We start from the raw sequence: 27,261 nt of genomic DNA on the forward strand, positions 1-27,261 counted from the left end.
TGTGTGTGTGTGTCACTGTGTGTGTGTGTGTGTGTGTCACTGTGTGTGTGTGTGTGTGTGTGTCACTGTGTGTGTGTGTCACTGTGTGTGTGTGTCACTGTGTGTGTGTGTCAGGTCATAAGCAGAAGAAGGTGGAGGCTCTGCAGCCCTGTGACACGGCGTATCCCGGCTTCATGTACGACTCGTCTATCAGAGAAGCAAACAGCCTCATCAAGTGTGGACGCTGCCAGAAGTACGACACACACTCACAGTAACACAAACACACACAGTAACACACACACACACAGTAACACACACACACTCACAGTAACACAAACACACACAGTAACACACACACAGTAACACACACACACACACACACACACACACACACAGTAATACAAACACACACAGTAACACACACACAGTAACACACACACACACACACACACACAGTAACACACACACAGTAACACAAACACACACAGTAACACACACACAGTAACACACACACACACACAGTAACACACACACACACACACACACACACACAGTAACACACACACAGTAATACAAACACACACACACACACAGTAACACACACACAGTAATACAAACACACACACACACACAGTAACACAAACACACACTCACACACAGTGTAATACAAACACACACTCACACACAGAGTAACACACACACACACACACCCCAGGACTAACGAGGACGGGGGGGGGGGCTGCTGTTGAAGAAATCAACAGTTTGACCTAAAACGGTTTCATTGATTTGAATTGATTATTTCCGCTATCAGAACTGTATCCATAGCAACGGCCCATCACAGAAATAAGACTGACCAATCAGAGTCCTGCGATCAATAATGTCAGCGGACGCCGTGCTTATATTTTATAAAGTCATATATATAGGTTATAGGTCAGGTACCCCCCCCCCAGCAGCTTTGATCTGCTGCTCACTTCCTGACTGGACCACAGGGCGGCGCCGCAGCTTCTACAGGAGCCTAAACGCCGGCCACGCCTGACCTGAGCTTCCTCCCTCCTTCTGTGTGCTGGGGGGGATCAAACCACAGACCGCAGCCCCCCCCAGTGGTCACACCTTCACCTGCACCACGACTGAACTTTAGCTGCAGTCAGGTCCACAGTGAAGCATCAGCTGCCCACCAGTGTCCAGCCAGAAAAACCACCATTTAAGAGCCTGCTGTGTTTAACCCTGTGTTGTCTGACCGATCTGATTGACTGACTGGTCATTGACTGACTGGCCACTGACTGACTGATCACTGACTGACTGGCCACTGACTGACTGATCACTGACTGACTGGCCACTGACTGGCCACTGACTGACTGGCCACTGACTGACTGATCACTGACTGACTGATCACTGACTGACTGGCCACTGACTGGCCACTGACTGACTGGCCACTGACTGGCCACTGACTGACTGGCCACTGACTGACTGGCCACTGACTGGCCACCTACTGACTGATCACTGACTGACTGGCCACTGACTGGCCACTGACTGACTGACCACTGACTGACTGGCCACTGACTGACTGACCACTGACTGACTGGCTGTAACTTGCCGTCTGCTGTGTTTCAGGATGTTTGTGGTGCAGCAGGTTCCTGACAGTAACCTGGTTCTGGTCGTCACTCAGGCCGACTGTGACTGTTCTCGTCAGTACGGACCGATCCTGCTGGATCCCAAAGAGATCAAATATATCCTTCAGAGTGACACACGCAGTAACAGTCAGTAACACACGCAGTAACAGTCAGTAACACACGCAGTAACAGTCAGTAACACACTCAGTAACAGTCAGTAACACACGCAGTAACAGTCAGTAACACACTCAGTAACAGTCAGTAACACACTCAGTAACAGTCAGTAACACAAGTAACAAACTAACACATTGACAAACATTAAAACACATAGACACACACACACACACAGTAACACACACACACACACACACAGTAACACACACACACACACACACACACACACACACACACAGGTTGCTCCTGACGTCAGTCGTCATGTTTCTGTGTTTTATTCTGACAGATTTCTTGAGTTTAGATGTAACTTCACTTTTGGGAACTTTGTCTTCTTTTGTCAAAATATACAAAAGGTAACGTTAGCTTATATTGGTCTAACAAACCAGTCCCAGTCCTAGTACGAGTCCCAGTCCTAGTACGAGTCCCAGTCCTAGTACGAGTCCCAGTCCTAGTATCAGTCCCAGTCCTAGTACGAGTCCCAGTCCTAGTATCAGTCCCAGTCCTAGTATCAGTCCCAGTCCTAGTACGAGTCCCAGTCCTAGTATCAGTCCCAGTCCTAGTATCAGTCCCAGTCCTAGTACGAGTCCCAGTCCTAGTATCAGTCCCAGTCCTAGTATCAGTCCCAGTCCTAGTATCAGTCCCAGTCCTAGTACGAGTCCCAGTCCTAGTATCAGTCCCAGTCCTAGTACGAGTCCCAGTCCCAGTCCTGGTACGAGTCCCAGTCCCAGTCCTGGTACGAGTCCCAGTCCCAGTCCTAGTATCAGTCCCAGTCCCAGTATGAGTCCCAGTCCCAGTATCAGTCCCAGTCCTAGTATGAGTCCCAGTCCCAGTCCTAGTATGAGTCCCAGTCCCAGTATCAGTCCCAGTCCTAGTATGAGTCCCAGTCCCAGTCCCAGTCCTAGTATCAGTCCCAGTCCCAGTCCCAGTCCCAGTCCTAGTATGAGTCCCAGTCCCAGTATCAGTCCCAGTGCTCTGTTTTCCTTGACGACCGTGAACATAACGCCACAGTGAAGTGTAACAGGATGAAATCCCAGAAGGTGCGTCGGCGTCCGGAGTCCTGCCACGCCTACCACCCTAAGGTGGGGGGGGGTCATTTAAGTGCCTCATACGTGTTCAGATGTGTACACACACACACACACACACACACACACACACACACACACACACACACACACACACACACACACACACACACACACACACACACACACACACACACACACACACACACACACACACACCTTTGTCATTTTGAGTAGTTTTTCTTTTCTACTCCATTTGTATTTTTTAATCATTACTTTTTTTAACTTAACATTTAACTTTATTAATTTTTAACTTTTGAATAACTCTTCACTTAAAGGTTAAATTTTTATTGGTGTTTAACTTCTGTAACGTTTAACTTTATTAACACTTCACTTCCTGAAATCCTCTAACAGGAAGATGCAAAGGAGTGTGGGGGGGTGGCGGCCATCTCCCTGTCCCTCCCCCTCTTCTCCGCCTCCCTGCTCACCTCCATAGTTTACCGCTGGACGTAGACCAGGACCAACGTGGACCAGGACTAACGTGGACCAGAACAGACCAACGAGGACCAGGACCTCCCATCAATCAGGACACTGTGAGGGAGGCACACCTGGATTTGAAGTAGAAGATTAAAGGGCTATTTCACTCAAGTTACTCCTGCTGAACTGTGAAGTGAGCAGCAGGATCTGATGGAAACAGAGCAGCTGAGTGTGTGTGTGTTACAGTGTGTGTGTGTGTGTGTGTGTGTGTGTGTGTTACAGTGTGTGTGTGTTACAGTGAGTGTGTTACAGTGTGTGTGAGTGAGTGAGTGAGTGTGTGTGTGTGTTACAGTGTGTGTGAGTGAGTGTGTGTGTGTGTTACAGTGTGTGTGTGTTACAGTGAGTGTGTTACAGTGTGCGTGTGTAACAGAGTGTGTGTAACAGTGTTACAGTGAGCGAGTGTGTTACAGTGTGTGTGTGTAACAGAGTGTGTGTAACAGTGTTACAGTGTGTGTGTTACAGTGAGGGAGTGTGTTACAGTGAGCGAGTGTGTTACAGTGAGCGAGTGTGTGTGTGTGTGTGTGTGTGTGGAGGAACTGGACGAATGTAGTGTCTTTGTAGGTTTTTGATACAGAAACGTTTAATTTAGTTTTACACTGATGATTTAAACCGTAGTTTTAAAATCAGGGTTTCGGCAGCTTTAAACACTGACGGGCTTTCAGCTCTCAGAGGTCGAAGGTCACACATTTTGTCCTGCAGATAAAAGCGACTTCTGAAGTGAACGTGTCGTCACACGATGAACCTGATGATTCTCAGGCTGAACTGATACACCAGGATGAGCTTAGAGGATTTAGAGACTGACAGGTGTCCACACACACCTGCACAGACCGGACGTTTTAAAACCTGGGTCGTTCTCTCGTGGCTCTGACTGCTAACGTAGAGATTCAGGACAAACGACAGCCACACGTTTCTTTACAAGATGCCTTCAGTGCTTTTAAAGGTTCTGTGTGTAACAGAAGATCTTCATCAGCAGCCACCGTCCTGACATCCTGGTTATCAGCCAAAACAGGAAGTGACTGAACGTGAGCGACCGCCATCAAGATGCTAACTAACTGGTAGCTGCCGTAGTTAGCCGGTGTCCTCAGACGGCTGGAAGGTTTCACCGTTTTCAAGTTTCACTTCAAACTGTTCACATATTGGAAACACAGAGAGATTAAACCATGTCAGCTGTTACACACAAAACTTTTAATGTTCTTATTGAATTTATTTCAAATCTCCAAACAAATGAAGTTCACTCAGATGTAGCAGCTTTAAATCCTCCTGTCGCCTACTGGACGACCGCAGTAAAGACAATAACACCAGCCTGAAGCCGTCTGAACGTTTTACTCTCTGAAGTTAGTTTAGGGACTGAAAAGGGTCTGAAACTGAGCTGAGATGGTGTGAAAATGTTGGAGTTTTCCGTACTTCCTGAACCGTCTGCGTTCAGAATCATTTCCATAGTGTTCATGTTGCTTTAAGGGTTTATTGGTGTCTTTAAATGTTTAAATCTGATCTGGCACCAAATGTGTGTATTTCTACTTTTCCCTGTTTTAAATGACCTTCAATCAGCTGAAGGTCAAAGTGTTTCAGGGACTAGCGACAGTATCTGAGTCTGTATCAGGACACGTCATCGTGTTTTCCCTTTTGGGGGGGGCTCTGCTGGAATAAAGGGAATTTGTCACCAAATGCAACAGAGAGTCTGTGATGTGTTTTTGGACCATAAATCTGAAGTACGGAAGCCCAGAGAGGGAAAAATAAATAAAGTGTTTTCTACATTACTTTCCATCCTCAAAAACAAGTGAAATAAAAACGAACTTTGTATCATCTGAACAGTTTCTGCCTTTGGAGACGGACTCATTTTCCTTCTGTGATAAACGGAGACGAGTTGAAGATGCAACTAAAACATGACAATTTCACTCAGGGCTCAGTTCGGGACGACTTTTTAGTTTAGTTTTAGAAATATGAAACACTTCCCATCAGGCCGCGGGCACCCCGTTCAGTCATCGTCACGCAAACGTTATCCAGCCGACTCCTACAGCGCCCGAGCGTTTGTACCAAACAAATCAAAGTCAAACTGACGGTCAGTCCTCAGAACGCTCCGGCCTGGAAAAGGAGCAGATGTCTCGTTAGAGAAATAAAAAGCTGCCTGCTCAGAGTCAGGAACAACGGAGCCGTCTGTCGGTCTGTGAGCCACTTCCTGTCCACACTGGAAGGTCCAGTCATTAACCTCAGGGAGCGTTTCTCACCGACTGGCGCTCAGCTGAGCTTCGGCTCTACATGGCCTTCTGTCTGTCCTGCTGTCTGTCCCGCTGTCCGTCCCCCTGTCCGTCCGGAGGTGGGCTCTCCTCCCCCGGCTCTTCCCCTCTGTCCTGGTTCCAGCTTCGGAGGCCCTCCGGCAGGCTCGTGTCCTCCTCGAAGCTCCCCGTCCCCTCCACAAACTCCTCGTACGTGGACTTCTCCTCGAACGGCCGCGGGCCCAGAAGCTCCAACATGTCGGCCTTGTCCAGGACCTCCTTGTCCAGGAGACGCTTCCCCACCTGAGGGACAAACAACAGCTGAACATGGGGCCGCCGGTCACCATGACAACAGCTGCTCTCCATGGAGACAGTTGGAGAGCGTGTTTGGTATGAAGCGGTGCTGTAGAAATGACTATTGATTGATTGATTGATAGTGAGGAAGCATCCTCGCTGTGTTGTGAAGAACATTTTTCTTTTTGTTTGTTTCCAGGTTTTAATATTAACGAGCTTATGAAGTAGAAACATTATTTAGTGCTGTTGGATGAACTCCGCTGGCAGGATGGGGAACTTCAGTCGGTCAGCTACCAAAAGAGTGAAATGTTGGGGGGGGGGTCAGTTCACCTTTGGTCAGCGCTATCTCTGTTCCCATGGAAACACACTCTGCGGCTCTGACTTATACCTGGACAGCGATCAGTGACTCCTCTGTAGTTAAACCTAGTGTAGCGTTCCAGCGAGTAGTCCGGCCCCTAGTAACGCCCCTAGTAACGCCCCTAGTAACGCCCCTAGTAACGCCCCTAGTAACGCCCCTAGCAGCAGAGGCGATAACTGGTCCCTGCTGAGCCCAGCTGAGCTGATGCTCTCTACAGATGGAGGGACGTCCCAAACTGAAGAAGAAGCACACTGAGGGAAACTAAAGAGCTTTGGTGGTGAAATATCCTTCTGACACAAACTCTGGATTCTGTCCTGATGCGCCCCCCCCCGTCCCGTTTGTCTCTCTGCTGGAGGTGCGTCAGCGTCTGCTTGTTGTACTTACAGGTTACAGTGTTGCCATGGAGACGCAGCAGTCGGCTGTGCTGGGCCGCTGATTTGATGTCGTTGAAGTCGACCAATCGGATCAGTCGGTTGGTTCTACCTGTTGTATAAGCCCCGTTAAAGCCCCCTGATGCTGCACAGGGTCTAGCAGACCCCCCCCCCAGGCTCTCACCAGCTCCACCAGCTCCCTCTTCTCCTGGATGAGCTGCAGCGTCCTCTCGTAGGCGCGCTCCACCAGCCCCCTGACCTCCTGGTCGATCAGCTCCGCCGTGGCCTCGCTGTACGGCTTCTCCAGGACCGCCTCCCCCTGCCGGGGCAGGTCGAACGACACCTGCCCCACCTTCTCGCTCATGCCGAACTGCACCACCTGTTGGGAGGCACAGAGGTGGGAGGGGGGCGTCAGAGCGGGACAAGCACTCTTCTACCTCACAGGGAGCAGTGGGCCTGCGGTACCTGGGCGTAGGCGGACTGGGTGACCTTCTTCAGGTCGTCCTGGGCCCCCGTGGTGATCCGGCCGAAGAACACATGCTCTGCCACGCGGCCCCCCAGCATCATGCACATCCTGTCAAACAGCTGCTCCCGGCTGTACAGGTACTGCTCTCTGGGCAGGTACTGAGCATAGCCCAGGCCCCGCCCCCGGGGGATGATCGACACCTGGACACACACAGGTTTAACACACACACACACACATCTGAAGAAGCTTCTACAGCTCCAGTGAAAAGTCTTTCAGAGCGTCTGTACGATCTAAAGAACTAAATCTTCCTCATCATCATATTCAATAACAAAATGATTCACAATCAATAGAATAATCAATAATGATAAATAAAAGAGACTCATGATGTCAACACGATGACATTAACGTTCACACTGAGCGACACACAGTCTCCACATACACACACCAGAGGCTGTGGGAGTGTGTGTGTGTGTGTGTGTGTGTGTGTGTGTGTGTGTGTGTACCTTCAGCAGCGGGTCGGCGTGCTGCAGGAACCAGCCGACGATGGCGTGACCGGCCTCATGGTACGCCACCGTCTTCTTCTCTGTGGGCTGCAGGACCTGAGTCTTTTTCTCCAGACCTGAACGAACACACACACACACACACACACACACACTCTGATAATCTGGTGGAACACACACACTGGCAGCCAGTAAAATCAGAGGCGTCTGGTCAGCTGACCTCCGATCACGCGATCGATGGCTTGTTCGAAGTGTTTGCCGCTGACGGACGGGTTCAGGTGTCGGGCAGCGATCAGCGCCGCCTCGTTGCACACGTTGGCGATGTCGGCTCCTGGAGGACAAACACACACGGCCATCACACGCCAAGAACACACGTGTAGAAACATGTTCGGCTGAAATAAACTGAAACTGCCCTGGTGTCACTTCATCTGGTTTAAAACTTCAGGCTTAAAAGTAAAGATATGAAGTCGTCATTAGAGATTTGTGTCCTTCGTTAGAGAAACTGAGTCATCGTTCAGAGTTGTGTTTCCTTGTTTTGTTAGCGTTAGCGTTAGCGTTAGCTAATGGCCGCCTGCAGGTCTTTATTGCGGTCACACCGAGTATCCACAGGTTTAAACAAACTGAGCGACCACTCGGTTATAGTTCGTCTCCCACGTGTCTACAGCTGTGATGAAAACCCTGGACTGTCACGTGACGTCGCTGTGACCTACCGGTGAACCCTGGCGTGGCGGCGGCCATCCTCCTGGCCAGAGCGTCTTTGTCCATGCTGGGGTCCAGTTTGATTGGTCGCAGGTGGACTTTAAAGATGGACGCCCTGCCCTTGATGTCTGGAGCACCTGAGAGGAGAAAATAAAAGCCCTCATTCTCCTTCACCTGCCTCTGCAGCCCTACTGTCAGCACGACTACTTTAATCACCGGTTAGTCAGGAAACATGGAGCTCCGGTACAGAACCAGTCAGCTGATGAGGTGGGAACACGCCGAGGCTCATCTGGGATCAATAAATGACTTTATCAAGTCTGTTTATTTAACTAATCCAAACCTGTGAACATAAAATATGAATGTGGTCACAATTACCACATCCTGGTGTCTGAGTGACTGGTAGGTAGTAAAAGTGTTGGAACTGGTCCAGTAGATCACCTCAGCCAGCAGACACCAAACGGGCTGCAATGGCTGCAACGTGATCCTTTGGGACAACTGCACCTGATCACAGTAGGTCCACTAAAAGAGCTTGTTTGATCCACTGACAGGCTCAGAGTGTTATTCTAAGTGTGTGACAGCATCATGGAAAGGATCCCTACAGAGAGAGACCTGGAAGATCCTTTTGGTTTAACCACAAACAGCACACACACCAGACTACATTCACTAAAACAGGGATTTTAGAGCTGCTGCCTCTATCAGTCTGTGTGTTTGTGTTACTGTGTGACTGTGGTGTTTTAAAGGATCCAGACTGAGTCTTTATAACACAAAGCTGTATGCTCTGCTTAGTAAAATTGGTCTTTTTTTCGAATGGAGTTTGGTGGCTTTAAAGTATTACGTAATGGCTGTTTCTCACCAGACTCAATGGACAAAAACAGGGATTTTAGCTGACAGAACACAGGAGCTGCTGCTGCCTCCATTAGTGTGTTTGAGTTACTGTGTGAATTTTAAACGGTTAGTTCAGATCCAACACAATGTTTCAGTAACACACAATAAATGAAACAGACGAGCAACGTCTGTGTTTTAAGAGGTAAAATGACTGTTTTTGTCAATGGAGTGTGGTGTGAAGGTTTAAGGATACCAGATTTATGCCTTCAGGGTCTTTATGTTTCATGTGTGAAGTGAGAGAACAGAGAGATGGCTCCACCAATCAGCTCTCAGAGTTGGACTCCACCTATGTAGATCTGTCGGTCAAAGCGGCCCGGTCTCATCAGCGCTGGGTCCAGGACGTCCGGCCTGTTGGTTCCGGCCAGGACCACCACGTTGGTGGACGTGTTGAACCCTGAAGACAGAAACAGCTCGTCAACACTGAACCATCGTTTCACGCGGAGTCCTGCGGGCGTCGGCTCGTCGTACCGTCCATCTCCACCAGCAGCTGGTTCAGCGTGTTCTCCTGCTCACTCTGACCCCCAAAGTTCCCCCCACCCCTCTTCCTCCCCACGGCGTCGATCTCGTCGATGAAGAGGATGCAGGGGGCGTTCTTCCTCGCCATGGAGAACATGTCCCTCACCTGTGGAGGAGGGCGGAGCTCCGTCAGCAGTTCGGGGGGGTGGGGGGGTGGGGGGGGGGGGGGGGGTATTCTCATTAACCACTCACCCGGGCAGGACCGACACCCACGAACATCTCCAGGAACTCTGAGCCGTTGACGGTGATGAAGGGGACGTTGGCCTCTCCGGCTGTGGCTTTAGCCAGCAGAGTCTTCCCCGTCCCCGGAGGCCCGGACAGCACGGCGCCCTGCAACACCACATGACAGGTGCATCGTCATTTATGGGGTTTACCTGTTTACCACTTTCATTTTCACCTGGTGATGATCGTTACTGTCCGCATCTTACTCTCAGGGACAGGAGGCCAACACCTGGGAGAGCTTGGCTCCTGGTACTACACCTGTGTGTACCTGAGGTTGTGTACCTGAGGTTGTGTACTTGAGGTTGTGTACCTGAGGTTGTGTACCTGAGGTTGTGTACCTGAGGTTGTGTACCTGAGGTTGTGTACCTGAGGTTCTGTACCTGAGGTTGTGTACCTGAGGTTGTGTACCTGAGGTTGTGTACTTGAGGTTCTGTACCTGAGGTTGTGTACCTGAGGTTCTGTACCTGAGGTTCTGTACCTGAGGTTCTGTACCTGAGGTTCTGTACCTGAGGTTGTGTACCTGAGGTTGTGTACCTGAGGTTGTGTACCTTGGGGATCTTGGCGCCCAGGTCCTGGTACTGTTGTGGGTTCTTCAGGAAGTTGACGAACTCCAGGATCTCCAGCTTGGCCTCCTCGCAGCCCGCCACGTCCTTGAACTTCACATCGATGTTGTCCTTCATCATTTTCGCTGTCGACTCACTCATGCTGAAGGGCCCGCCCCTGCCACCGCCGACGCCTCCTCCCATTGGTCCTCGCCGCAGCGTGAAGAGCAGGAAGCCAATGAGCAGCAGGGTGGGAACCATGCTGATGAGGAACGAGCTGAGGACAGAGGACAGCGTCACCGCTGACCGTGTGTGAGTGTGTGAGTGAGTGAGTGTGTGACACCCACCCGTCGCTCTCGGTGTTGTAGATGACGGCAGGTCGGTGTGACGCCTCCAGGCCGAGCTCCATGTGTGCCGCCTCCAGGTTCCTCTCGAACGTGTCGACGCTGCCGATGTTGAACCAGACGAAGCTCTGCAGGTCACATGATGTCACGAGATCACGGACTGATGTCACAGCAAACAAAAGTCTGTTTCTCATGATTTCTATCAGATGTTTGGGTTGGGGTTAAGGGTTAGGGGTTAAGGGTTAGGGGTTAGGGGGTTAAGGGGTTAAGAGTTGGGGGTTAAGAGTTGGGGGAATTTTTTTCAGGACAAAAATTCTACTAAGTGGATTTTTTTCTGCTCACCACATCAGAGTCGGCTCCCGGCACCAGGATGACTCTGACGTACTGTTTGTTGACGACCTCCAACCGATCCACCTGGACACAAGACGGATTATTAATTATCGGTGATAATTAAACATGTTTTTGATATCTAACACTCACTGAACCACCATCACTTAGCTTCTACAGAGACCTGAGCTCAGACAGGTGTCACACTGTGACCCCCCCTCATTGTGACCCCCCCCTCATTGTGACCCCCCCCTCATTGTGACCACCCCCTCACCAGTCCTCGGCCCACATATTGGTGGACGAAGTCCTTCCAGCTGATCTCTCTGCCGTTGTCTCTGAAGTAAACGTAGAGCAGAGCCGAGCTGACTCCGGCCACAGCGATCGCCAGGTAACGGAAGTCCTTCTCGTCCCAGGGGAAGTCCCCCTGAGGAGCAGCAGAGACACAGGTGGCCCGACGGTCAGGTGACACACAGGACGGGACCTGAGAGCAGCTGGTAGCATCGTGAGCGACGGAGAACCAGTTCAGAGGACTGGGCAGAATGTACGTTAGCATGCCTGCAGAGACATTAGCATGCTAGCACGCATGCTATCATCAACATGCGTACAGTTGATGTTAGCACACCTGCAGCTAACGTTAGCTCGGCTGCTGGAGGTGTGACATACCTTCTGCATGCGGCTCCACCAGTCTTTTCCTCCTCCTCTCTTCCCTCTGCCAGATCTTCCTCCTCCATCTGAAAGTCACACATGATGGTTGGATTGTTTTCAGCTCTGTAGGCCTGCAGCCCTGTAGACCTGCAGCCCTGTAGACCTGTTGGACCCGTAGGACCTGCAGCCCTGTTGGACCTGTAGTCCTGTTGGACCTGTAGGCCCTGCAGACCTATAGGCCTGTTGGACCTGTAGGACCTGCAGCCCTGTAGGACCTGCAGAACCTGCAGGACCTGTAGCCCTGTTGGACCTGTAGGACCTGTAGCCCTGTTGGACCTGCAGGACCTGTAGGACCTGTAGGACCTGTAGCCCTGTAGGACCTCTAGGACCTGTAGCCCTGTAGGACTGTTGGTCCTGTTGGACCTGCAGGACCTGTAGCCCTGTAGGACCTGTTGGACCTGCAGGACCTGCAGGACCTGTAGGACCTGTTGGACCTGTAGGACCTGCAGGACCTGTAGGACCTGCAGACCTCTCACCTTTGGGTTCAGTGGAGTAAAGGCGCCGCTGAGCTGACTGGAGTCTCCCATGGGACAGGACGTTAGCTGGAGGACGCCAGGCGCTCTGGAAAAGACCACAGACACACTGTTAGTGCCCTGGAGACTCAAACCCAGGACCAGGATTAATCAATCACTTTATTCATTAGCTCTGGTTTGATTGACAGGGCGGTGACACAGCTGCTGCCCCCTAGTGGAGAGGTGAGCTGATGTTTGTTTTTAGCCTCAGAGGCTCACAGGGCTAGCTTAGCTTAGCATCTGTGTTTGTCCACTGCGTCTGAAATCGCATATCGAATATCACATTATACAGATATCACATCACATCATATCACATTATATTATATTATATCACATTATACGGATATCACATCACATTATATCACATCACATCACATTATATTATATTATATCACATTATACGGATATCACATCACATTATATCACATCACATCACATTATATTATATTATATCACATCACATTATTATATTATATCACATCACATTATATTATATTATATCACATCACATTATATCACATCATATTATATTATATCACATTATACGGATATCACATCACATTATATCACATCATATCATATCACATCATATTATATCACATCATATATCACATCACATCACATCACATTATATTATATTATATCACATATCATATTACATCACATTATATTATATTATATCACATTATATTATATCACATCACATTATATTATATTACATTATTATATTACATCACATCACAATATATTATATCACATTATATTATATTATATTATATCACATTATATTATATTACATCACATTATATCATATTACATCACATTATATCATATTACATCACATTATATTATATTTAGATCTATATTATGAGGCGATCCGGTTGTGACATCATTACCAGAGCACGTTACTGTGCTCAGAAAGCGCTCAAACAGTGAAGTGATCCTTTAAAGAGCCAGTTATCAGTTAGCCTGGGTGCTAACTGATAACCTTTAGTAACATGTCGGGCTGCTTTACATGCTGTGAGACTGCTTTGTGCACACTGTCTCTTATTTAACAGTACCACGACAAGAACAGTTCAGAATGACTAATTATTCACTAGAACTGGCTAATGCTGTGTTACATTTAGTTTAAGTTCATTCAGGTTAATTAACTCTTTCCTGAAGCCTCCGTTTGAGTCACCTGCGGTACACCTGTAAGAAGAACACTCATTCTTAGAACATTTCATGATATTAGCTGGATGGGATGAACGCCGAATTAAAAAGCAGACTCGACGGCAGGCAGGTGAGGATGGAAGTGGACTTTTACACTGTATTTTCCTTTGTTATTAAACCAACGAACTCTGAAATGAGTGATTTTTCAATGGGGTTCGTCACTTGGTCGGGCTCCTCCACACACACACACACGCGATAGTTTAAATCTAATTTCAACACGACGAGAGGACATTTGTGGGTCACTTAGTCACCGACAGACTCGGACTTTCCCTCCACCTTCACTCACCGGGGTCGCAGAGCTGCGGAATCCGGCTGAGAAGAGCCGTCCAGCCGTCAGCGCAGAGAGCCGAGCTCGGGCTCCTCCAGGCCGGCAGAGAAACAAGGCGGCCGGCGAGAGAAGCCTCAGCAGCCGGGACATCCTCCCCGAGCAGTGTGGCCAGTTCTTCGGTCCGAAACAACGCTTTTAGTTTAATTGCCCCCTGTATACGTCATCGTGGGGCAGCCACGGGTTTAAAAACAGGACACGAAGAAGAAATTGAACGTGAGTTTATCTGCGGGTCCTTCCTGAAAGTGTTATTGAATAAGAGCACCGAGCGGCGACTAATGTCACCGGGAGGATGATGTAAAGGCCCGGAGGACTCTCCGTTCACACACCTGCCTGTAATTCTCCTCAGGACGAACAGCTTTAATTCTTCTAACATTTTGGTGGTCAGAGAAAGGCCACTTTATCCCTTTATCAAGATACTCTGCTAATATAAGACACGTAAAACGTATTCAACTCGTTTTAAGGTGACTTTATTACATTCAGGCATCACAAGAGACAGCCCCGGGCCCTCGCAGCTCAGCAGCGTTCTGATTGGCTGATGAGTGTAACCATGTAACTAAGCAGCTGGATGACTCTTTGCCTCAAAGCCTCAAAGTTTCACTGCCATAAAACCAAATGTTCAGTCCAGAAAACAAACGTTTACGGCTTTATTTCACTGTTGGATTCGTCCGGTTTCTGTCTGGACCCGAAGGACAGACTGAGTGTTGTGTAAAACCAACCAGGACGTTCAGCTGGAGCGTAATAATGTGACTTTACCTACATTATAAATACATGACCTGCTAATTCTGCAGGGAAACAATACTTCCATCAAAGCAAAGTAACAAAAATCAACTGTTTAAGGAGGAACAACTCACTTTTGGTCTTTTTCATTATAACTGCACCTTCACACAGTTTATTGATCTTGTTTAATCACCTCTTGCTTCTCTTGTATAATCAAACACATTTCAAGAGAATAAACGTATGAAAGCTAATACTTTAATATGTAAAATATCACTATATATAATATCATCAATAAGTCATTCATGTAATATAATAGATTGACAGAGTAGATCCTGTTGTTATACAGAGAGCAGTGCTGCTGTGTTAAATCACAAAGTACTGAAAATATAGACGACTAGAGAATAAAATGATTAAGTCTTTTTTCAGTGTAACTATTATTATTTCTATTATCAATTGATCTGATTGATTGATTAAACTTTCCCCGTCTCCATGCTGCTGATGAGAGGAGGGTAAACCTGACGAGAACACGTGTGGGACGGTTTCCACATGTGAAGAAGCACCGTGGGGGGGCGAGGCCTCTCAGCTCCCTCTGTAGGTGCTGTAGGAGAACCGGCTCATCAGCAGGGGGAGGTGGAAACTCTGCTGGGGGTCACTGATGGTGAACACCACCTGCACACACACACACACACACACACACACACACACAGTTGTCCAGGTAGGATGTTAAAGTGTTCCACAAGCATCAACAGACACAGATGTGGAATTTTAGGACTTTGTGACCCGCCAACAGACCCCCCCCCACACGGCCATGACGAGTGTGTTTTCATACGTTATAACTGTCATTACTGTAAACTTGGCCCTTGTGGGCCTCCGTACTTTAAGGAGTGGATGAGTTTGTTGGAGCCGTGGGGGTGTGGGTGGCGTCCTGAGGCTCACCTCGACGTACGGGTAGAAGGAGGTCTGACCCCGACTCTCCCAGTACGGCCCCGTCTCAAAGCGGAGCCTGTACATGCCGGGACTGAGGGCCTCCCCGCCGACCAGCCCGGAGCAGCGGCCATCTTCATCGGTGGTCCTGAGGAGATAAAACGAGCTGTGACCGGCTGCCGTCCTGCTCTGATCATCTTTAACGTCAGTGTGTCGTATAACCACTCAGTCAGGTGGTTCGGGCTCCTCCAGGTGTGATGTGTGACCCACCCGACACTCAGCAGGCTCCAGATCTTCAGCTGGGAGTCCAGCCGGTGCAGGCTGAGGGCCAGCCGGGACGCCGGGACGCCGTCCCCGGTGTTCAACACGTGAGTGGTCAGAGGACCTGACTCTGCTGCTGCCATCATCTGCTGACAGGTGAGGACAGGTGAGGGAGGACAGGTGAGGACAGGAGAGGACAGGAGAGGACAGGTGAGGACAGGTGAGGACAGGTGAGGACAGGTGAGGGAGGACAGGTGAGGACAGGTGAGGACAGGAGAGGACAGGAGAGGACAGGTGAGGACAGGTGAGGGAGGACAGGTGAGGACAGGTGAGGACAGGAGAGGACAGGTGAGGACAGGAGAGGACAGGAGAGGGAGGACAGGTGAGGACAGGTGAGGACAGGTGAGGACAGGAGAGGACAGGAGAGGACAGGTGAGGGAGGACAGGTGAGGACAGGTGAGGACAGGTGAGGGAGGACAGGTGAGGACAGGTGAGGGCAGGTGAGGACAGGTGAGGGAGGACAGGTGAGGACAGGTGAGGACAGGAGAGGACAGGAGAGGACAGGTGAGGGAGGACAGGTGAGGACAGGTGAGGACAGGTGAGGGAGGACAGGTGAGGACAGGTGAGGACAGGAGAGGACAGGAGAGGGAGGACAGGTGAGGACAGGTGAGGACAGGTGAGGGCAGGTGAGGACAGGAGAGGACAGGAGAGGACAGGTGAGGGAGGACAGGTGAGGACAGGTGAGGACAGGTGAGGGAGGACAGGTGAGGACAGGTGAGGGCAGGTGAGGACAGGTGAGGGAGGACAGGTGAGGACAGGTGAGGACAGGAGAGGACAGGAGAGGACAAGTGAGGGAGGACAGGTGAGGACAGGTGAGGACAGGTGAGGGAGGACAGGTGAGGACAGGTGAGGACAGGTGAGGGCAGGTGAGGACAGGTGAGGGAGGACAGGTGAGGACAGGTGAGGACAGGAGAGGACAGGAGAGGACAGGTGAGGACAGGTGAGGATAGGTGAGGACAGGTGAGGGAGGACAGGTGAGGACAGGTGAGGACAGGAGAGGACAGGAGAGGACAGGTGAGGACAGGTGAGGACAGGTGAGGGAGGACAGGTGAGGACAGGTGAGGACAGGAGAGAGAACCTGTGAACAGTTTAAGATGTTGGAGCAGCAGATGAAGGTAAATGATAAATGTTCTTCACCTGTTTGTCACCAATCAGTCAGTCAGTGTTTCTCTCAGACTGTTTCCATAAAGAGCAGCTCAGAACAAACTCTTTCATTCAGAGACCAAAGATTCAGGAATTCAACAGGAAGGATTCAAGAATCCCCACAGAGCAGCTCAGAGATTAGATTAGGACCCAGTGGAGGAAGAACTCCCCTTTAACAGGAGAACTCCCCTTAAACGGGGAGAACTCTGCAGCTGCAGCAGCAGACAGTTCGGGAATCAAACCTGCTGTGTTTCTGTCCACACAGCACAGCACATGTGGACCGTGGTCCCGGACCGACGGACGGCGGTCACCCGGTCACGAGCGGCCAGGTGAGGTGTGGCCGTGGCTCCGTGCTGCGCGCTCATTGGCTCTCTGGAAGCCCGTGAATGAAGGTAAATGTGTTTGAGTCTCACCTGTGTGAACGCCGCTCTGCTCTCTGCTGCAGACACTTCATCACCCTCCCCGCTCTCACCCAACCGCTCCCAGCATGCACCGCTGCCGGCCCGGGGTCGGAGGTCGTCCCGGCTGCGGTGAATCATTGACAGACGTGTTTGTCCGGATTCTGTGATTTAATTAAAAGAGCAGAACAAACAGTGGATCCTTCGGGGGGGGGGGGCGCACTTCTCTGTTCTCTGAGACACCTTTATCAGGAAACCTTCAAATGAGAAGCAGACTGGGGGGGTTCAGACACAGGACCCCCCCCCCCTCAGACTGAGACCCCCCAGCCTGGTCCCAGAGAGGGTTTTAGCAGGAGCCCCCCCCCCAGAGACCACGGTGGAAAACTGACTCAGTCTGTTCCTCCATGTGGACCCTCAGAGCTGCTGCTTTCTGTGAGACTAGACTACACTACACTAGACTAGACTACACTAGACTACACTACACTAGACTGGACTAGACTACACTAGACTACACTACACTAGACTACACTACACTAGACTGGACTAGACTACACTAGACTAGACTACACTAGACTACACTAGACTACACTAGACTACACTACACTAGACTGGACTAGACTACACTAGACTAGACTACACTACACTACACTAGACTACACTACACTACACTAGACTACACTAGACTACACTACACTACACTACACTACACTAGACTAGACTACACTAGACTAGACTACACTAGACTAGACTACACTACACTAGACTACACTACACTAGACTACACTACACTAGACTACACTACACTACACTAGACTACACTAGACTACACTACACTAGACTGGACTAGACTACACTAGACTAGACTACACTAGACTACACTACACTACACTAGACTACACTAGACTAGACTACACTACACTACACTACACTACACTACACTAGACTACACTACACTACACTACACTACACTACACTACACTACACTACACTACACTACACTACACTAGACTAGACTACACTAGACTACACTACACTACACTAGACTACACTACACTACACTAGACTGGACTAGACTACACTAGACTACACTACACTAGACTACACTACACTAGACTACACTAGACTACACTAGACTAGACTAGACTACACTACACTAGACTAGACTACACTAGACTAGACTACACTAGACTAGACTAGACTAGACTAGACTAGACTACACTACACTACACTACACTACACTAGACTACACTACACTAGACTACACTACACTAGACTACACTACACTACACTACACTAGACTAGACTAGACTACACTACACTAGACTACACTAGACTAAACTACACTAGACTACACTACACTAGACTACACTACACTACACTAGGCTTGACTACACTAGACTACACTACACTAGACTGGACTAGACTACACTAGACTACACTACACTAGACTACACTACACTAGACTGGACTAGACTACACTAGACTAGACTACACTAGACTACACTAGACTACACTAGACTACACTACACTAGACTGGACTAGACTACACTAGACTAGACTACACTACACTACACTAGACTACACTACACTACACTAGACTACACTAGACTACACTACACTACACTACACTACACTAGACTAGACTACACTAGACTAGACTACACTAGACTAGACTACACTACACTAGACTACACTACACTAGACTACACTACACTAGACTACACTACACTACACTAGACTACACTAGACTACACTAGACTACACTACACTAGACTGGACTAGACTACACTAGACTAGACTACACTAGACTACACTACACTACACTAGACTACACTAGACTAGACTACACTACACTACACTACACTACACTAGACTACACTACACTACACTACACTACACTACACTACACTACACTACACTACACTAGACTACACTAGACTACACTACACTACACTAGACTACACTACACTACACTAGACTGGACTAGACTACACTAGACTACACTACACTAGACTACACTACACTAGACTACACTAGACTACACTAGACTAGACTAGACTACACTACACTAGACTAGACTACACTAGACTAGACTACACTAGACTAGACTAGACTAGACTAGACTAGACTACACTACACTACACTACACTACACTAGACTACACTACACTAGACTACACTACACTACACTACACTAGACTAGACTAGACTAGACTACACTACACTAGACTACACTAGACTAAACTACACTAGACTACACTACACTAGACTACACTACACTACACTAGGCTTGACTACACTAGACTACACTACACTACACTACACTAGACTAGACTAGACTACACTAGACTAGACTAGACTAGACTAGACTACACTACACTACACTACACTAGACTACGCTAGACTAGACTAGACTACACTACACTAGACTACACTACACTACACTAGACTACACTACACTAGACTACACTACACTAGACTACACTAGACTAGACTAGACTAGACTACACTACACTACACTAGACTACACTACACTACACTAGACTTGACTACACTAGACTACACTACACTACACTAGACTAGACTAGACTACACTAGACTACACTAGACTAGACTAGACTACACTACACTACACTACACTAGACTACGCTAGACTAGACTAGACTACACTACACTAGACTACACTACACTAGACTACACTACACTAGACTACACTACACTACACTACACTAGACTACACTACACTACACTACACTACACTACACTAGACTAGACTACACTAGACTAGACTAGACTACACTAGACTAGACTACACTAGACTACACTAGACTACACTACACTACACTAGACTACACTAGACTAGACTACACTAGACTAGACTACACTACACTACACTAGACTACACTAGACTAGACTAGACTAGACTACACTAGACTACACTACACTACACTACACTACACTAGACTACACTAGACTACACTACACTACACTAGACAACACTACACTACACTAGACTAGACTACACTAGACTACACTACACTAGACTACACTAGACTACACTACACTACACTAGACAACACTACACTACACTAGACTAGACTACACTAGACTACACTAGACTACACTACACTACACTAGACTAGACTACACTACACTACACTAGACTACACTACACTAGACTAGACTAGACTAGACTACACTAGACTATACTACACTACACTACACTAGACTACACTAGACTAGACTACACTAGACTACACTACACTACACTACACTACACTAGACTAGACTAGACTAGACTACACTACACTAGACTAGACTACACTAGACCACACTACACTAGACTACACTACACTAGACTACACTAGACTAGACTACACTAGACTAGACTAGACTAGACTACACTACACTAGACTACACTACACTAGACTAGACTACACTAGACTAGACTACACTACACTACACTACACTACACTACACTACACTACACTAGACTACACTACACTAGACTAGACTAAACTACACTAGACTACACTAGACTAGACTACACTAGACTACACTAGACTAGACTAGACTAGACTAGACTAAACTACACTAGACTAGACTAGACTACACTAGACTACACTAGACTACACTACACTAGACTAGACTACACTACACTACACTACACTAGACTACACTAGACTAGACTAGACTAGACTAAACTAGACTAGACTACACTAGACTAGACTAGACTACACTAGACTACACTAGACTAGACTAGACTACACTAGACTAGACTAGACTAAACTACACTAGACTAGACTACACTACACTAGACTACACTAGACTACACTAGACTAGACTAGACTAAACTACACTAGACTAGACTACACTACACTAGACTACACTACACTACACTAGACTACACTACACTAGACTAGACTAGACTACACTACACTAGACTAGACTAGACTACACTACACTAGACTAGACTACACTACACTACACTAGACTAGACTAGACTACACTACACTAGACTACACTACACTACACTAGACTACACTACACTAGACTAGACTAGACTACACTACACTAGACTAGACTACACTACACTAGACTAGACTAGACTACACTACACTACACTAGACTAGACTAGACTACACTACACTAGACTACACTACACTACACTAGACTAGACTACACTACACTAGACTAGACTACACTAGACTAGACTAGACTAGACTACACTACACTAGACTAGACTACACTACACTAGACTAGACTAGACTACACTACACTAGACTAGACTACACTACACTAGACTAGACTAGACTACACTACACTACACTAGACTAGACTAGACTACACTACACTAGACTACACTACACTAGACTAGACTACACTACACTACACTAGACTAGACTAGACTACACTACACTAGACTACACTACACTACACTAGACTACACTACACTAGACTAGACTAGACTACACTACACTAGACTAGACTACACTACACTAGACTAGACTAGACTACACTACACTACACTAGACTAGACTAGACTACACTACACTAGACTACACTACACTACACTAGACTAGACTACACTACACTAGACTAGACTACACTAGACTACACTACAGGAGGATCAAACTGGTTGTCTTGTCTTTCAGACTCTTGTTGTAAATCTTGTTTCTATGAATCAGCTGACAGGAGGTTCTAACACACAGGTACAGGCCATCCTGTGGGGGGGGGGGGGGCTCCTCCTCCTCCTCACTGCCCCTCCTCCTCCTTGAAGATGAAGGAGGAAGAGGAGGGGCAGTGAGGAGGAGGAGGAAGAGGAGGGGCAGGGAGGAGGAGGAGGAGGAGGGGCAGTGAGGAGGAGGAGGGGCAGTGAGGAGGAGGAGGAAGAGGAGGGGCAGGGAGGAGGAGGAGGAGGGGCAGTGAGGAGGAGGAGGAAGAGGAGGGGCAGGGAGGAGGAGGAGGAGGAGGGGCAGTGAGGAGGAGGAGGAGGAGGGGCAGGGAGGAGGAGGAGGAAGAGGAGGGGCAGGGAGGAGGAGGAGGAGGAGGGGCAGTGAGGAGGAGGAGGAGGAGGAGGAGGAGGAGGGGCAGTGAGGAGGAGGAGGATCTGACATGTGTCCTCTAACAGTGCAGCAGAGCAGACGCTCAGTTGAGGAGTGAAGCAGCAGATCTGATCTCAGGACGAAGATGATGAAGGTGTTGCTGAGGATGAAGGCTGCCGTGCTCGTCGCCTTGGTGCTGTGTCTTCATCACACCTGCTGCTCTGCTCAGGTGAGTCCAGGTGAGCTGTGGATCTTTTCTCCACAGACTCTCCACCTTCTGCTCGTCTTCTGAAACAATAAAACATCGTCACAAAGTGATCAGTGCGATCAGCTGGCAGGACGGGATCCCTGGAGGGACAAAAAGGTCAACTTCTCTTTCTGATTGCCTTCCTCGTCTTCCTCACCTTCTTCACCTTCCTCGTCTTCCTCACCTTCCTCATCTCGCTGACAAACTAAACTAAACTCTGATAAATTAGAGTCACTCTGTCCTGAACTAACAAGCTGAACTAAAACCAGGTTTAGTTTAAGTCAACTTAACCCTGATCCACACCCCAGTCCTAAACTAAACCCAGACCCTGGTCCTGGTCCTGGTCCAATCAGTGTCTCAGTGGGCTCAGTGTGAGGCCGGTGTGTGGTCAGTGGGGTCGGTGTGGGGTCAGTGGGGTCAGTGTGTGGTCGGTGGGGTCAGTGGCTCAGTGTGTGGTCGGTGTGTGGTCGGTGGGGTCAGTGGCTCAGTGTGAGGTAGGTGGGGTCGGTGTGTGGTTGGTGGGGTCGGTGGCTCAGTGTGAGGTAGGTGGGGTCGGTGTGTGGTCGGTGGGGTCAGTGGCTCAGTGTGTGGTCGGTGGGGTCGGTGTGGGGTCGGTGTGTGGTCGGTGGGGTCGGTGGGGTCGGTGGGGTCGGTGGGGTCGGTGGCTCAGTGTGTGGTCGGTGTGTGGTCGGTGGGGTCAGTGGCTCAGTGGGGTTGGTGTGGGGTCGGTGGCTCAGTGTGAGGTAGGTGGGGTCGGTGTGTGGTTGGTGGGGTCGGTGTGGGGTCGGTGTGTGGTCGGTGTGGGGTCGGTGTGTGGTCGGTGTGGTCGGTGGGGTCGGTGGGGTCGGTGGGGTCGGTGGCTCAGTGTGTGGTCGGTGTGTGGTCGGTGGGGTCAGTGGCTCAGTGGGGTTGGTGTGGGGTCGGTGGCTCAGTGTGAGGTAGGTGGGGTTGGTGTGTGGTTGGTGGGGTCGGTGTGGGGTCGGTGTGGGGTCGGTGTGTGGTCGGTGTGGGGTCGGTGTGTGGTCGGTGTGGTCGGTGGGGTCAGTGGCTCAGTGTGTGGTCGGTGTGTGGTCGGTGGGGTCAGTGGCTCAGTGTGAGGTAGGTGGGGTCGGTGGGGTTGGTGGCTCAGTGTGTGGTCGGTGGGGTCGGTGTGTGGTCGGTGGCTCAGTGTGAGGTAGGTGGGGTCGGTGTGTGGTCGGTGGGGTCGGTGTGGGGTCGGTGGGATCGGTGGGGTCGGTGGGGTCGGTGGCTCAGTGTGTGGTCGGTGTGTGGTCGGTGGGGTCAGTGGCTCAGTGGGGTTGGTGTGGGGTCAGTGGCTCAGTGTGTGGTCGGTGTGGGGTCGGTGGCTCAGTGTGGGGTCGGTGGGGTTGGTGTGGGGTCGGTGGCTCAGTGTGAGGTCGGTGGCTCAGTGTGAGGTCGGTGGGGTCGGTGGCTCAGTGTGAGGTCGGTGTGGGGTCGGTGTGGGGTTGGTGTGGGGTCGGTGGCTCAGTGTGAGGTCGGTGGGGTCGGTGGCTCAGTGTGAGGTCGGTGTGGGGTCGGTGGGGTTGGTGTGGGGTCGGTGGCTCAGTGTGAGGTCGGTGGGGTCGGTGGCTCAGTGTGAGGTCGGTGGCTCAATGTGAGGTCGGTGGGGTCGGTGGCTCAGTGTGAGGTCGGTGTGGGGTCGGTGGCTCAGTGTGAGGTCGGTGGGGTCGGTGGCTCAGTGTGGGGTCGGTGGCTCAGTGTGGGGTCAGTGGCTCAGTGTGGGATCGGTGGGGTCAGTGGCTCAGTGTGAGGTCGGTGCGGTCGGTGGCTCAGTGTGGGGTCGGTGGCTCAGTGTGGGGTCAGTGGCTCAGTGTGGGATCGGTGGGGTCAGTGGCTCAGTGTGAGGTCGGTGGGGTCAGTGGCTCAGTGTGAGGTCGGTGGGGTCGGTGTAGGGTCAGTGGGGTCGGTGGCTCAGTGTGGGGTCGGTGGCTCAGTGTGGGGTCGGTGGCCCAGTGTGGGGTCGGTGGCTCAGTGTGGGGTCGGTGGCTCAGTGTGTGGTCGGTGGCTCAGTGTGTGGTCGGTGTGGGGTCGGTGGCTCAGTGTGAGGTCGGTGGGGTCAGTGGCTCAGTGTGAGGTCGGTGGGGTCGGTGTAGGGTCAGTGGGGTCGGTGGCTCAGTGTGTGGTCGGTGTGGGGTCAGTGGCTCAGTGTGAGGTCGGTGGGGTCAGTGGCTCAGTGTGAGGTCGGTGGGGTCGGTGTAGGTTCAGTGGGGTCGGTGGCTCAGTGTGGGGTCGGTGGCTCAGTGTGGGGTCGGTGGCTCAGTGTGTGGTCGGTGTGGGGTCGGTGGCTCAGTGTGGGGTCGGTGGCTCAGTGTGGGATCGGTGGCTCAGTGTGGGGTCAGTGGCTCAGTGTGGGATCGGTGGGGTCGGTGGCTCAGTGTGGGGTCAGTGGCTCAGTGTGGGATCGGTGGCTCAGTGTGTGGTCGGTGTGGGGTCGGTGGCTCAGTGTGGGGTCGGTGGCTCAGTGTGGGATCGGTGGCTCAGTGTGGGGTCAGTGGCTCAGTGTGGGATCGGTGGGGTCGGTGGCTCAGTGTGGGGTCAGTGGCTCAGTGTGGGATCGGTGGGGTCAGTGGCTCAGTGTGGGATCGGTGGGGTTGGTGTAGGGTCAGTGGGGTCGGTGGCTCAGTGTGAGGTCGGTGGCTCAGTGTGGGATCGGTGGGGTTGGTGTAGGGTCAGTGGGGTCGGTGGCTCAGTGTGAGGTCGGTGGCTCAGTGTGGGGTCAGTGGGGTCGGTGTAGGGTCAGTGGGGTCGGTGGCTCAGTGTGGGGTCAGTGGGGTCAGTGGGGTCGGTGTGGGGTCGGTGGCTCAGTGTGAGGTCAGTGGGGTCGGTGTGGGGTCGGTGGCTCAGTGTGGGGTCAGTGGGGTCGGTGTAGGGTCAGTGGGGTCGGTGGCTCAGTGTGAGGTCGGTGGGGTCGGTGTGGGGTCGGTGGCTCAGTGTGGGGTCAGTGGGGTCGGTGTAGGGTCAGTGGGGTCGGTGTGGGGTCAGTGGGGTCGGTGGCTCAGTGTGAGGTCGGTGGCTCAGTGTGGGGTCAGTGGGGTCGGTGGCTCAGGTCCAGTCGTCACTCAGGTGTGAGGCAGCAGGCTGCTGTGTTCAGAGCTCACAGCTGAAGCAGAGCCAGAAGTTTCCATCAGAGTTTCAGGTCTGAAACAGACCTTCAGATATCAGAGATCTGTCCCCGTCCCGTCCACAGGAGTGTCCGTCCACACGCGACCTGCTGAACTCACTGCGGCAGGTGGAGAAGATGATGGCGGGCCATGAGGCGTCGTACCAGCAGGGCCTTCGCTCGCTCAGGAAGAAGCTGAGCGCTCTGCACAACAGCACCATGGCCATCTTCAAGACCGGCGGTGAGACACAGACACGGGAGACCTCCCAGGACTCAGTAGACCAGCAGCTCCTGAGTCCTGTTCTCTAAAATCCCTGTTTTAGTGAATGTAGTCTGGTGTGTGTGCTGTTTGTGGTTAAACCAAAAGGATCTTCCAGGTCTCTCTCTGTAGGGATCCTTTCCATGATGCTGTCACACACTTAGAATAACACTCTGATCCTGTCAGTGGATCAAACAAGCTCTTTTAGTGGACCTACTGTGATCAGGTGCAGTTGTCCCAAAGGATCACGTTGTAGCCATTGCAGCCCGTTTGGTGGCTGCTGGCTGAGGTGATCTACTGGTGATCTACTGGACCAGTTCCAACACTTTTACTACCTACCAGTCACTCAGACACCAGGATGTGGACAGAGAGGATCATGGGTAGAAACAGGGGAAGGACCCTTTAAGTTGTGGTCATCAGCTGTTTCCCATGAACAGGATGTCACCCTGACAGAGACACCTGAGCCGATCAGGTGTCTCTGATGATGTGAAGGGTTAGGGAGCCTCCATGTGGGGGGGTCATCAGGACGTAGGTCAGACCTCAGGGAGACTGACCCTGGATCAGAGTGACAGTCGACCACTGGGGGGGGGCTATAACCAACACTCTCCATCTGCTCCCAGCATCCTGCCCCAAACCAGAGCCCCCCCCCCAGGGCCGCAGACTGGGCAGGGTGTTTGCCGTCGGACACGAGGTCCACTTCCTGTGCAAGCCGGGCTACGAGCTGATTGGCCCGCGGACCCGAGTGTGTCTGGAGTCTCTGAGGTGGAGCGGCCAGCAGCCGGCCTGCAGGGGTGAGTCCTGGTGCTGCTCATGTTCAGCTGCTGAGCCTCAGAGCCTCCCCCCTCACCTCCCCCCTCTCTCCTCAGGCTTCAACAGCACCAGGAGCTCCCTGCCCTCCTCCTCCTCCTCCTCCTCCTCCTCCTCCTCCCTCCCTGTCTCTGCTGCTCTGTTAGCTTCCTCCTCCTCTTCAGCTTCCTCACCCTCGCCCCTCTCCTCTTCTTTGCCCACCTCCTCCCCCTCCTCCTCCGTCCGTCCGTCTCACTGCACCCACTTCCTGGGCTCCACCCGCTGCACCTGTGACGTGGGCTTCACCATCTCCGGCCGGGACAACAACATCTGCACAGGTGAGCGACCCTCCCCCTCCTCCTCCTCCCCCTCCTTCTCCTCCCCCTCCTCATTGTGTGTCTGTGTTTCAGACATCGATGAGTGCCGTCTCTTCCCCCTGGCTCAGCCCGGCCTCCTCTGCGTCCACCGCTGCATCAACACCCCCG

General features: G+C 50.9%; 4 protein-coding genes across 5 annotated transcripts in view; 2 read left to right on the forward strand and 2 right to left on the reverse strand.

Annotated features, from left to right (window-relative positions):
- Positions 1-3,298, forward strand: part of cacna2d4b (calcium channel, voltage-dependent, alpha 2/delta subunit 4b) — a 56,431-nt gene extending 53,133 nt beyond the window's left edge. The window contains exons 36-39 of the mRNA XM_070830366.1: positions 115-232; positions 1,591-1,718; positions 2,772-2,842; positions 3,200-3,298. Coding sequence (XP_070686467.1) covers positions 115-232; positions 1,591-1,718; positions 2,772-2,842; positions 3,200-3,298 — 416 coding nt within the window. The remainder of the gene's footprint in view (positions 1-114; positions 233-1,590; positions 1,719-2,771; positions 2,843-3,199) is intronic.
- A 1,187-nt stretch (positions 3,299-4,485) lies between these two features.
- Positions 4,486-14,039, reverse strand: afg3l1 (AFG3-like AAA ATPase 1). Of its 2 annotated transcripts, XM_070830597.1 has the most exons (17): positions 13,775-14,039; positions 12,241-12,325; positions 11,723-11,790; positions 11,334-11,483; positions 11,075-11,146; positions 10,736-10,860; positions 10,395-10,665; positions 9,817-9,954; positions 9,577-9,730; positions 9,395-9,502; positions 8,235-8,360; positions 7,745-7,855; positions 7,528-7,643; positions 7,024-7,224; positions 6,743-6,937; positions 5,548-5,838; positions 4,486-5,404 (listed from the first exon to the last, which is right to left on the reverse strand). In XM_070830597.1, exons 1-16 carry the CDS (start codon positions 13,904-13,906, stop codon positions 5,575-5,577), a joined length of 2,316 nt encoding a protein of 771 aa, XP_070686698.1. In that variant the 5' UTR covers positions 13,907-14,039; the 3' UTR covers positions 4,486-5,404; positions 5,548-5,574. The 2 variants fall into 2 exon arrangements, with proteins under 2 accessions (XP_070686698.1, XP_070686697.1); XM_070830596.1 differs by having other exon boundaries at positions 4,486-5,838.
- An 858-nt stretch (positions 14,040-14,897) lies between these two features.
- On the reverse strand, positions 14,898-15,864 carry LOC139201316 (5-hydroxyisourate hydrolase-like). Its single transcript, XM_070830598.1, has 3 exons — positions 15,728-15,864; positions 15,470-15,605; positions 14,898-15,202 (listed from the first exon to the last, which is right to left on the reverse strand). The coding sequence occupies exons 1-3, from the start codon at positions 15,862-15,864 to the stop codon at positions 15,113-15,115; spliced, it is 363 nt and encodes a 120-aa protein (XP_070686699.1). The 3' UTR covers positions 14,898-15,112.
- Positions 15,865-22,511: 6,647 nt separating this feature from the next.
- The window catches only part of LOC139201426 (fibulin-7-like), a 7,454-nt gene continuing 2,704 nt past the window's right edge, over positions 22,512-27,261 (forward strand). The window contains exons 1-4 of the mRNA XM_070830738.1: positions 22,512-22,592; positions 25,819-25,972; positions 26,611-27,114; positions 27,187-27,261. The exon at positions 27,187-27,261 is cut by the window's right edge and continues 63 nt beyond it. Coding sequence (XP_070686839.1) covers positions 22,512-22,592; positions 25,819-25,972; positions 26,611-27,114; positions 27,187-27,261 — 814 coding nt within the window. The remainder of the gene's footprint in view (positions 22,593-25,818; positions 25,973-26,610; positions 27,115-27,186) is intronic.

Source organism: Pempheris klunzingeri, chromosome 5 (genome assembly GCF_042242105.1).
Source record: "Pempheris klunzingeri isolate RE-2024b chromosome 5, fPemKlu1.hap1, whole genome shotgun sequence".
Taxonomy (NCBI): Eukaryota; Metazoa; Chordata; class Actinopteri; order Acropomatiformes; family Pempheridae; genus Pempheris; species Pempheris klunzingeri.